At 38.7% G+C, this 13169-nt stretch overlaps 1 protein-coding gene across 3 annotated transcripts in view; it reads left to right on the forward strand.

Annotated features, from left to right (window-relative positions):
* Positions 1 to 9583, forward strand: part of LOC311590120 (uncharacterized protein) — a 44188-nt gene extending 34605 nt beyond the window's left edge. For all 3 annotated transcript variants that reach the window (XR_014776774.1, XM_084768993.1, XM_084768994.1), the window contains one exon: positions 9039 to 9583. Coding sequence is in view for 2 of the 3 variants with exons in the window: in XM_084768994.1 (XP_084625120.1) it covers positions 9039 to 9123 (85 nt within the window). In the remaining variant the exon portion in view is untranslated. The remainder of the gene's footprint in view (positions 1 to 9038) is intronic.
* The last annotated feature ends 3586 nt before the right edge of the window (positions 9584 to 13169 follow it).

Raw genomic sequence — 13169 nt, forward strand, 5'->3', positions numbered from 1 at the left:
AATAAAATATAGTAAGATGAAAAAAAACCTATCATATTGAAGTTGGACCCAGAAACCCAATGGGAAGAAAAAAGTTCCAAGAGTAGGCACAAAAGTCAGAGGCCCACTCCTTCTTACAGTCAGGACCCCAATAAAAATACTCAGATAATAGCTGTAATATTTATGCACAAGACCTGGTGCAGACCCATGTAGGCCCTGTGCTTTTTGTTTCAGTCTCTATGAACTCATATGTATCTCATTTAGTTGATTCAAAGAACCTTGTCTTGCCCATGTTCAGTGAGTTATGTGGGTTTATCCTTGGCAATGAGGCCTTGCTATCAGTTTTCGGACATTAGCCTTTTGTCTTAGACAAAGCTTATCTTTCTCTTAACTTGGGTTATTTAGAGATTTCCATGGGACCCTCTTGGCCAACAACTCAATTAAGTGCACCCTAGTCCCACCCCTGAAAGCCTTGCCTGACTACCAGAGATGGCCAATTGAGACTCTATAGTCCCCATTACTAGGATCCCCATTAGGGTCACCCTCATAGAGTCCAGAAAGTTTCCACTGCACTAGGTTTTCATACCACCCTCCCCAAAATACCCCCTACAAGTTCCAGCTATCTTTCTCCAAACTCCCTCCATCCTATCTCCCCTTTACCACCCCTCCCTGCTGCTGTCCCCACTTTCTCCCAGTCTGCCCATAAAATCTATTTCCCTCTCCTAGGTAGATTCCTGAATCCCCCATTGACCCTTTATCTTTGCCAAATCTTTATGGATCTACAGACTATAGCTTGGTTATCACTTACTTATGGCTAATATGCCCTTATAGATGAATAAATACTATATTTACTTTTCCGTATCTGGGTTACCTCACTCATGATGATTTTTTTCTAGTTCCACCTATTTACCTGCAAATTTCATGATGATAATTTTTAAACAGCTAAGGAATATTCCATTGTGTAAATTTACCATATTTTCTTTATCCATTCTTCTGTTGAGGGACATTTAGGCTGTTTCAAGTTTCTGGCTATTATTAGTAAAGCTTCAGTGAATATGGCTGAGTAAGCATCCTTGTGGTAGGATAGAGCATTTGCTGGTCATAGGCTCAAGAGTGGTATAGTAGGGTCTCATGGTAAATTGATTGCTAACTTTCTGAGAAACTTTCTGTTCAGGAAGTTATCTTCTGTACCAATGTGCTCAGGGCTATTCCTCACTTTCTCTTCTATCAGGTTTTGTATCTGGTTGTATGTTGAGGTCTTTGATCCACTGGGACTTGAGTTTTATACAAGGTGAACATAGACAAAAATATTTGTGCAGATAAATATGGATCTATTAGCATCTACATGCTATCATCCAATTTGACCAGCAGCATTTGTTAAAAAAGCTGTCTTTTATCCAGTGTGTATTTCAGGCTTCTTTATTAAAAATCAAGTGTTCATATCAGTGTGGATTTGTGTCTGGTTCTTCAGTTCCATTCCTTTTATCAGCATATATGTTTTTATGCCAATATCATGTGGTTTATATTACTATAGATCTGTAGTACAACTTGAAATCTGGAATGCTGGGACATCGAGCAGTTCTTTTATTGTTCAGGATTGTCTTAGTATCCTGTTTTTTTGGGGGGAGGGTTTCATGTTGAATATTGTCCTTTCAAGATCAATATGTAATTGTGTTGGCATTTTGATGAGGATTACATTGAGTCTGTAGACTGCTTTTGGTAGGATGGCCATTTTTACTATATTAGTCCTATCAACCCATGAGCATGAGAAATCTTTCCTTCTTCTGATATCTTCTTCAGTTTCTTGCTTCAAGGACTTAAATTTTTTTATCATAGAAGACTTTCACTTGTTTGACTAGATTTATCCCAAAATATTTTTTAATTACTTGGGGCTATTGTGAAAGATTTGTTTCCCTGATTTCTTTCTCAGTCATTATGTCATTTGTACATAGAAGGGCTACTGTTTACTTATGAGTTAATCTTGTATCCGGCCACTTTGCTGAAAGTGTTTATCAGCTCTAGAAGTTTCCTAATGAAATTTTTAGAGTCACTTATGTATATTATCATATCATCTTCAAATATTTATACTTCTTTTTTTCTAATTGGTATTTTCTTGATCTCCTTCAGTTTTATCACTCTAGCTAAAATCTCAAGTTCAATAAATATGGAGAAAATGGACAACCTTGTCTAGTTCCTGATTTTAGTGGAATTGCTTTGAGTTTCTTTCCATTTAGTTTGATATTGCCTATAGGCATGCTATAAATTGCCTTTACCATGCTTAGACATGTCCTTGTATCCCTAATCTCTCCAGGACTTTTATCATGAAGGGGTGTTATATTTTGTCAAAGGCTTTTTCTGTATCTAAGGAGATGATTGTGTAGTTTTTGTCCTTCAATTTGTTTATATGGTAGATTACATTTATTGACTTTTGTGACTTGAACCCTGAATATCTGGAATGAAGCCTAGTTGATCATGGTGGATAATCTTTTTTAATGTGTTCTTTAATTCAGTTTGCAAGTATTTTGTTGACTATTTTTACATCTATGTTCATAAGATAAATTGATCTATAATTTTCTTTCTTCCAGTTTTATGTGGTTTGGGTGTCAGAGTAACTGTGGCCTCATAAAATTAATTTGGCAATGTTCCTTCTGTTCCTATTTTGTGTAATAATTTGAGGATTATTGGCCATAACTCTTCTTTGAAAGTATGGTAGAATTCTGTGCTAAAACCATCTGGGTTTTATTGTTGTTGTTTGCTAAGAGACTTAATGACTGTTCTATTTCACTAGGGGTTATAGGTATCTTTAAATAGTTTATTTGATCTTGACTTACCTTTGGTAAGTAACAGCTCTTGAGAAAAGTATCCATTCCTTTTAGATTTTCCAAATTGGTGGAGTACAGGTTTTTTAAAGTATGCCCTTTTGTTTCTCTTGTTTCCTAAGTGTCTGTTGTTATGTCCCTCTTTTTGTTTTTGTTAATTTGGATATTCCCTCTTTGTCTTTTAATTAGTTTGGATAAAGGTTTGTCTATTATGTTGGTTTTCTCAAAGAACCAATGTGTTTGTTTTATTAATTCTTTGCATTATTCTGTTTGTTTCTGTTTTATTGCTTTTAGCCCTCAGTTTGATTATTTCCTGCCATCTACTCTTGTTGGGTATGCTTACTTTTTTTTGTTCTAGGACAATGGTTCTCAACCTTCCTGATGTTATGACCCTTTAATACAGTTCCTCATGTTGTGATGACCCCAACCATAAAATTATTTTTATTGCTACTTCATAACTGTAATTTTGTTACTGTTATGAATGATAATGTAAATATCTGATATGTGAGATATTTCTTATATTAGATTCCTGTGAAAAGATCGTACAACTCCTAAAGGGGTGGTGACCCACAGGTTGAAAATCTATGTTCTGAAGCTTTCTAGGTGTGCTAGTAAGTTGCTAGTATGAGAGCTCTTCAATTTTCTAATGTAGGGACTTGGTGCTGTAAACTTTCCTCTTAGCACCACTAACATTGTGTTCCATAAGTTTGAGTATGCTGAGTATTCACTGAATTCTAGAAAGTCTTTAATTTCTTTATTTCTGTCTTGATCCAAGTTTCATTCAGTAAAGAGTTGTTGAGTTTCCATGAATTTGTAGGGCTTCTGTTGATGTTGATAACCAGCATCCATGGTGGCTTGACAGGACGCAGGGAGTTATTTCAATTTTCTTGTATCTGTTGAGACTTGTGTCTGAGTATGTGGTTGATTTTAGAAAAAGTTCCATAACGTGCAGAGAAGAAAGTATATTATTTTGTGTTTGAGTGAAATGCTCTGTAAAAAATCATTTAGGTCCATTTGGTTTATAAAGTCTGTTAGCTCCAATATTTCACAGTTTAGATTTTGTCTGGATGACCTATCCATTGGTGAGGGTGGGCTATTGAAGTCTCCCACTGTCAGTATGTGAGGTTCAATATGTGATTTAAGCTGTAGTAGTGTTTTTTTTTTAACAGACTTGGGTGCCCTTGTTTTGGAGGCATAGGTAATAGCTGAAACGTCATCTTGGTGAATTTTTCCTTTGATGAGTATATATTGTGCTTCCCTGTCTCTTTTGATTAGTTTTGGTTTGAAGTCTATTTTAGTAGCCATTAAAATGGCTACACCAGTTTGCTTCTTGGGACCATTTGCTTGCAATATCTTTTTCCAACCTTTATCCTAAGGTAATGTCTGCCTTTAATGTGAAGGTGTGTTTCTTATATGCAGCAGAAAAGTGGATCCTGTTTACTCATCCATGGTATTAGTCTGTGTCCTTTTATTGGGGAACTGAAACCACTGATATTGAGAGATATCAGTGACCAAGGGTAGTTGATTCTTATTTTGCTGTTGTTCTTGGTGGTGATTGTAGGGGTTGGGGTGGACTCAAGCCACCCTTCCTTTGATTTTGCTGATGTGAGATTATTTATTCCTTGTAGTTAACTTTCTTAGCTCGAAGCTTTCCTTCTAGCACCATCTCTAGGCCTGGATTTGTAGATGTTGCTTAAATTGGACTTTATCATGGAATAACTTACTTTTTCCACCAATGGCTACAGAAACTTTTGCTGGGTGTTGTAGTCGTGGCTAGCATCTGTTGTCTCTTAGAGTCTGCAGCACACCTGTCCAGGTCATCTGGCTTTTAGAGTCTCCATTGAGAAGTCAGGTGTAGAGCTGGAGAGATGGCTCAGACATTAAAGGCTAGGCTCACAACCAAAAATGTAACAGAAGCCAGGTGTAATTTTAACAGGTCTGCCTTTACATGTTACTTGTTTTTTTTCTCTTGCAGCTTTTTAATAGTTTTTTTGTTTTGTTTTGGTCCTGTATATTTACTGTTTTGATTATTGTATGGAAAGAAGACATTCTTTTCTGGACCAATCTATTTGGTGTTTTGTAATCTTCCTGTACTTTTATAAGCATTGCCTTCTGAAGGTTAGGAGATTTTTCTTCTGTGATTTTGTTGAAAATATTTTCTGGACCTTTGATCTGAGTTTCTTTTCCTTTCTCTATACCTATTAATTTTAGGTTTGATCTTTTCATATTGTCCTTGATTTCCTGGATGCTTTATGTCAGTAGTTCTTTTATATTTAACATATTCTTTAACCAATGTATCCATTTCTTTTATCATGTCTTCAACACTTGAGATTCCCTTTTCCATTCCTTGCATTCTATTGATGGAGATGACCTCTTAGTTCCTTTTAAATTCCTAAATTTTTCATTTCCAGAATTCCTTTAGTTTGAGTTTTCTTTATTTTACCTATTTCCATTCTCAGGTTTTTAACAGTTTTATTTCCTTGAACTGTTTGTTTTTTTTTAAAGGGGGATTTATTCATTTACTCTAATTGTGTTTTCATGTTTTTTTTAAAGGGATTTACTCATTTCTTCTTAAAGGACCTCTATGATCATAATGTTGATTTTAAGGCATTTTTCTTGGGCTTTAGCTATGTTGGAATGTTCAAGACCTGCTGTAGTAAGTAAAATAACTGGCCTCTAGTGGAGACATATTGCCCTGGCTTTTGTTGATTATGTTTTTATGCTGGCATCTAGGCATCTGGGTTTGGGATGCTTATAGGTCTGGGTGCTACTTTCTGGGTTTGTCTTTGCTGGGTGGGTATTTGTTCCTTAGTTTTTGTTTGCTCTCTGGTTTTTGGTGACTGTGGTGGCTGTGTGCTTCCTGTTTCCTGGCCTGTTCAGCTGGTGTGTTCACAGGGAACCTACCTGCTGGTGTTGGAGGCTGGGTAACTGGGATGAGCTGGGAGAAGGAAGGTTGGAGATGATCTTTGTGATCCACTGGGGATGGGCTCAGAGATGAAAGTGGGACCACAGCAGGTTTCCTACTACAGAGGTGGAGATGAGACTTGGGGGTTGGATCTCTGGAGCAATAGGAGAGGTGTGGGTCTGCCTTCAATCTACTTGTTGGTCTGAAAGGAACTGCCCTTGGGTTAGCAGAGGGAGCCTGCTAGAGTTGGGGGCTAGGGCAAAGCAACAAGTTGGGAGACAGAGGTTAAGAGAGGATGATTTGTGAGATCCACAGGAGATGTGGGGAAGGGGAAGGGAAGGCTGCATCTGGTGTTCCGCAGTGGTGCTAGGGATGAGACTGGGGCATGGGGTCTGGGGAACAGAGCTAGGAGAAGATCCTGGTTGATGATTTTTAATTGAGTCCATTTTTGTGGTTTGTTGGGCAACTGACCCTAGGGGGATAGGGAGAACTCCTGATTTGTATCATTAGCCAATTTCCATATTCTTATCACAGCTTTTCAACATCTGGGTCATAATAATGACTAAAAGTTTAAAAACAAGCTCTCATGAACTAATGTAAGACAGTTCCAATACACCATTGCGTCAAGTACTATAAAAGTGACGTGCTTCTTCCCTCAAGAAACAGAAACTTGGGAGGTAGAGACATTCTCTTCAGCCAGATGGCACCTGGAAATGTGCCCATACCCCTGCAAATAACCCATCACCCATGCCTTTGTAAGCAGCATTAATAAACTCAAAGGGCACCACCTCTCAAAGAGAGAGATGAGTTGGGGAAGAAACACAAAGGAAAGCAAAGATTGCAACGGAAGAGGGACTGGTTGGAGAGAGAAGGCTGGCATCAGCATGGTTGGGACAAGAAAGAGTTAGTGGGTTAAAATATGATCAAAATACATCATATATGAAAATGTCATAGTACATAATTATTATGTATAATTAATATATGCTAATAAAGATACAATAAGGAAGCCAATATTTATGGAGCATAGCAACTGACCCTTAACTGAAAAGATGTTTTAGTTGTCTTGGTCCTCTCCTTCGGTCTCCTCTAAAAGATTCTCCTCCTTCACTAAGGACCCCTTACTACTGATGACCTCAGAAAAGCTCTAGAATCAGCCTGGACCACTAGTGAGTGTTTTCTTCACATTCTTTACCCTACCACCCAAAGCACGTTCTCGAGGTTCCTGCTTGCTGCTGTCAATTGCTACTCAGTGTTAATGGTTTACAGCTGGGCAATTCCCATCCAGCTGTGTTTATATATGTCTTAAGCATGGAAGACAACAAGTAACTTAAAAAGAATCTTTTAAAAGCTAACATGTAGCTAAGTTGTGAGTACATGAAAAAGAGTTTTCTAGTTATCTCTTCATTACCTACTCGCTTATTTTTGAAGTTTGAACACTGTAGTATTAAGTGCAGAACTTAAAAATAAAAAAGTTTGTCTAGAATTGGCCTCAGAAGGCCCCTGTCTTCAATATAAATGTATTTAGTTTGGATTTATCATGTTTGATATCTCACATATATTACATTACATCACATAATTGCCCTTAGTAATTATGGTATCCTCATAGCTAAGCAGAGAGTTAATATTTTCCATTTCAGTTCAGTTCATCTTTCTCCAAAGCTGAATGTAATGTACGTGTGGAAATAAATGTCAGTAGCCTTTATTGAATCAATGAGGGCTGTCATAGATCTATGATCTATAGGAGTAGCAAGGAGGCTGAATATGTTGGGATTATGCCATAAATAAAGCTTAGAAATCAAAGGACCTGGGTTACAATGGCAGTTCCCAATTTGTAAGTTATGTGAACTTGGCTGAATTAAATACATTTTTAGAGCCTCTATATCTTCTTTATGGGGTGGCTGTAAGATATTTTGATTACCTATACCTATGCAACATATTACCGAGAAAATCCATTGATTTTGCTGGTTCATGAATTTCACCTCAAGTGGGTAGTGTGTCCCTGTTCACATGGGCATCATTTGAGTTGACTGGGCCTGGAGGTAAATTGGCACAGTTGTATGTGTGAGTGCTGTGGTGTACTTTCCTTTACATCTTCTATCCCTAATGTCTCTTCTCCTCTAAGGGACCAATGGACTTCCTGTATTTTATGCTCTGATGCTATAGGATTTATGTCATAATTACCAGACGATTTCAACATGAAAGCAACTGTAGATGAAGAGCCAGCAAGTGAATAGCATTGTTTTCAAGAAATTCAAGAAATTTTATTATATGGAAATTTATATTTCATATGTTTTCATATATAAATTATATAAGGACTTTTTGGTCCCCTTCCCTATTTAAAAATGTAAAAACAACTCTTAGCCCAAAGGTCATCAAGACAGAAAAAGAAGAACCCCCAGTACCCAAATATAGGTGGCAAAAGACACATCTGACCCATGTTATATAGTGGCACATGTCTGTGATGCCAGCACACTGGACATTCAGGGGATCACAAGTTTGGGGCCCAGAATGACTAAAGAGAAAGTTCCAGGCTATTGCTACAAAGTGAAATTGTATCTCAAAGGGAAAAAATAAAACAAAACAGTTCTTACTTGCAGTCATAAGAGTACCTATTGTTCGGCTTGTTTTAAGAAATAAAAAAAAATAGAAGTGTTAATGGTGAATGTTAAAATCCAGTTGTTATTATGAAGATTGTTATCATTTTATGACATGGTTTAGAAATAACTTATCATTTTCAACTACCATAAAGTTTTTTTTTAAGAATTCATAAAGGTCTAGAGTACAAAATGTACTAAGATGCCAAAAAATTGGGGTCTAATAGATGCAGGTGTTAAAAAGAAATCGACACTTTTGAGAGAAAGTTGTTTGAAAGCAAAAACAAAAACAAAAAACCTGGGACATTAATAAAAAGTATAAATAAAAGGATAGAAATCCAATTTTAGATAAATATTTTATTTACTCTTTAACAGTTAAGTAATTAATATTTGGGGTTTTTTGTTTTGTTTTGTTTTGTTTGTTTTTCTGTTTTTTATGGGTTTTTTTAGTAATTAATATTTGTATAAAGTGCTAGATAAATCAGGAATCTTCCTTTTCATCACATAAAATAAAGCAAAACAACTGATAAGTCAGCAAAAAGGCTGATTTGGAATTGTAAGTTGGGCATGACCTGAAGGCTTTGGAGTTGTGTTAGCAGATAGTTTCATGCGGTGAGTTTCTAAAATAAGACAGCAAATGGATAAAGGGATCAAGACATGAATAAAAGCATGAACAACTGCAAATAAACTAGATTCCTGAGTAATAAATCTTGAATCTCACCGTTTGATCATCCTTATCAGGAAGAAGCCTGAGAAAATAGAAGCACTCTGCATCCTGCCCAGAAGGTCAAGGACACACTTGGCATCATCCGCTTCACATTCCTAAGAGGAGGACCCTCCACTGAGAATGCAAAGAATGGCAGCAGCGTCTGGGACTGGACCAATCCACTGCTGGAGGGGCTGCATTTCCACTGGACCACAGCAAGGCAGTAGTGGGGGGTGGGGGGTTTCAGAATGATACACTTTGATGCTATTCAGATGTTATACAGATTCTTTGTTGATGTGGGCCAACTGCCCCACATTCCATTAGGTGAGGAAAACTTACACAAAGTGGCAAGTAAAATGTGATAACGATTTTTAGTCAAGCAACATAAGAGAAATACTCATGGAAAAAAACAGCAAAAGGCCTTGCCAAGCATAATGGATGCTGTCTCTGGTTAGCAAGATTTAAATTGACTTATTGACCTGTTTCCTTTGACTTTTTCTTTGTTTTCCAAGTGTGCTGCTGTGTAAGTGTTAATTTTAAAATAGAAAAGTTATTTTTAAACAAGACCAGGTCAAGAAGAGGCTGCCAATAATAAAGTGATATTAAGAAAATAAAACATAAATAATTTGACAAAACAATGTCCTATCTCAGCATATTATATCTCTGTGCGGTCACAAAATCCTCTTAAAGTTTTAATCTTTTGTATGGGGTGCAATTAGGAGGTATTATATGTTTTTTTTTATTACTGTTAGTTACTGTTATTTCATTAACAAATCAAAACTTTGTAAAGAAAGATGCCTATAAAATTGCCTATTCACAGACAGTACACACCCTGAAAGTAATCCCAGGGTCTGGACTGTAAACCCTGCTCAATTAGACTTGTGCCAACTTGTACAATGAATTATTACTATTAAGCTGGCATGATTGCCACTATTGATAAAAACACCCATCATTTCCTTACACATCTTCTGTGTTTAGTCACTGACACTCGCCTGTAGTTCCGCGAGCTCTCTAACAGTGCTTGAGCCCTGGAGCACTTCCACCCTGTCTGCTCCAATGTTCAGAGTCTACCACCACTTCACCCAGCCACTGAAAATAGGAAGAGCTTTTGGCTTAAGCCACCACCCCCTGACTTGATGAGAAAGAGAATGATTTTGCGTCTGATCAGGTGTGTTTGCCAACCTAGAAATATAAATTCTCAGGCAGCACTCATTCAACCTCTTGGGGTGGTATCAAAGGACTCTTCTGTGCTGCCTTACCCGAAGGGTTATTTACTTGTCACCTGATCTCTTTGCTCAAAATGCTTGACAAGTCACGTGTCCTCATTATTACAGTCAGGTTCTCTGAAAGATGAGAGCTTTGCCTGTGAATCCCAATCCCATAGGTCTTCAAGCACGGGGACCTGGTCCTGTATGATGGCTCACGCCTGTAACCCCAGAACTCAAATGGCTGAGGCAGAAGGATCACACTGAATTCAAAACCAATTTAAGCTATATAGTAAGTTCCAAACTGACCTGGACAACTGTCTCAAAACAACTGCAACAGAAGAATTAAAAACTGATTAGAGAGCTTGAAGCCAGCCTGGGCTACATGAGCCCTGCCCAGAAGGAGGAAGAGAAGAAAGAGGAAGAGAAGAAAGAGGGTAAGAAGGGAAGGGAAAAGATGAGAGTACCAGGCCAACCGAAGTTGCATAGTGAGACTAAAAAAAAGAGAGAGAGGAAGGGCAGAGGTGATGGGAGGTGGGCATGTGTTGCTGTATTCATTGGTTGCCATATTAAAATCTAATCCAAGAAGAAGGGACCTACCATACGAATATGTCCATCTACCTCATTCCCAATGCCTCAGGAGGGAGATATAGTTTAGTAGTAGACTGCTTGCCTAACATGTACAAAGCTCCCCCCTTCCAAAAGTCTGGTGTGTATTATAATTCTGGTACTTTGGAGACTGAAGTAGCAGCAGTCATGAGTTCAAGACCAACCTGCACTACAGAGTGAGTGAGACTCTGTCTCAAACAATTAAAACAAGAGTTTCTTATCTACGATCAGAGACCAGAAGCACAATCTGACCCCTCAGGGTTTCCTCCAACTCTACTGAATTTGGCGTTCTTCTCAGGAATTAATTCAATAAGTGTTTGCCAAGTGCTAACAGCATGAAGAGCTCTGTACTAAGATGTTCCTGGACACCTGGTTGCCATGGGCACACCTGTAGTCCTCAGTAAGCTTACATTACGTGTAAGTTTGCATTCTAGTTAGTTTACACAAGTTCTTTCCCAAATAAATAATGTATCTCCTCCTCAAAAAAAAAAAAAACCCTAATTGCATTTCATGCCAGTAGCCTATGTATTTCAAGAAATCCTTGAATCTGCTTAACATCTGTGTGGTTTTGTTAAAAAGAAATAATCTTTACAGAGTTACATTTGGAAGTTTTTAATTGATTGTCCCTGTGTACAAAGCTGAATCCCCAGCGTTCTTCCTGGGCATGCAAGGTAAGGAATCTAAAGGCAAAGTTCTGAACAGCAAGCTTGACTCACATAGACAGCACACTGTGGCTTGCTGCTAGCAGTAGCTTATCCAAGTCGTGGCAGAAGAGTTACACGCACCAACTAAGGAGCCCACAGCCACAGGCTCTGGACTTCTTGTCAACATTAGATGTCCCTTACCCAGCAGAGCATTCCAGTTCCTTCTGGTTCTCCACTCAGCAGCCCCCTCTTCATGATATTACCACTCCTCTCTCTCTTCAGCCTGCCTTACTATTGCTTGTTGCCTAGTGTTTCTGGTAACATCTAATTTCCTTCCGAGACCAACAGAGGCTATTAACGTTCTGTTCCAGAAACTCCCGCAATGCACAAAGCTTCAAGGCAAAGAGAAGTGTTATTTGCAGAGGATGCAAGGATGAGAGGCTTTGCCAGCTTCCCACAAACCCACACAGGGGAACTATCATGGCCTCCACCAAATGAAAATCAGTGCCCACAATCTCAACCGAGATTGCCTTACATCCATTTTTTGCTTAGATACTATTAACTAGACTAAGCTTGACGTCATGACAGATTTTCAGAGTCTCAGAAGAGCACTGTACCTAGAAGACAGAAGTCCCGGGCTAGGAGGCTCACATACTGAATGGTGGCTTTCACAAACAGGTTGTATAAACTGTTCGCATTCTCTTTTCTCCAAAAACAGAGAGACTTTTTTCTTAGGCATAATAATTGCCATACGCACCAAGAAACACACCACTGATAAAGATTTGTCACTAAATCCAGAGTGAAACATGGGTGTGCATAGAAAATCAGATCTGAAAGGGCCCCATTCAAGATGGTTAGTACTGTCTAAAGCACTTCTTAACCTCCGCCCCCAAATCATAAGCTAAAGATAAATCCCACTTGGCAGCTGGGTGAGGTGGCGCAGTGCCTGTACCCTCAGTGCTTGGGAAGTAGAGGCAAGGAGGTCAGGAATCAAGGCCAGCCTTGATTACAAAGGAACTTTAAGAATAGCTTGACCGCAGGAGAGCCTATTTCACAACAACAACAGCCACCACCCCCCAAAAAAGAAAACATTTTTGGTAGGTAGTGATAACCACACTGGAACTTTCAGAGAGTTACAACTCCTCGGCGTTCGGGTATTCACTGAGCTGCTTTATTTTTGTCTTTAGTAGAAAAGTTATTCTTTGCAAACCAACCCCTGACACGGGATTCTACGTGTTATCTATGGTTTCAATCAATGCTGCTTTAGGAAAAGCTAGAGTCCTCTGCTGTGGGAGGTGGGGAAATAAGACACATCACAACTGCCCAGAAGGAGACAAAGTTAAGTAAGGCTTTTCCTGGGTTAGCATAGGTTAACCCTGCCACCGACTTTGCTGCTTCTTTGGGTAGCAGTGACCACTCTGAGACACCTGCTGATCCAGACAATTTGGTGTCACTAGAGTTGAGGTTAGTGGTTGTTTCTTGGATACGTGTGTGTGTGTGTGTGTGTGTGTGTGTGTGTGTGTGTGTGTCTGGATTCAGTGGACAGCAGGACAGACTCTGGAAGAAACTGACACTATGACGCTTAGGTTAGGATGTTACTAGAATATTGATGCCAGTGGTCTGCACTGGTGGAGAGAGGCTGAAATTGGGCAATATATAGGTATACTCCATCGCCACCGACAAAATCCAGAAATCCAGTTTCAAAGCT

The sequence above is a fragment of the Acomys minous genome (assembly GCF_964271855.1).
Source record: "Acomys minous genome assembly, chromosome: 19".
Taxonomy (NCBI): Eukaryota; Metazoa; Chordata; class Mammalia; order Rodentia; family Muridae; genus Acomys; species Acomys minous.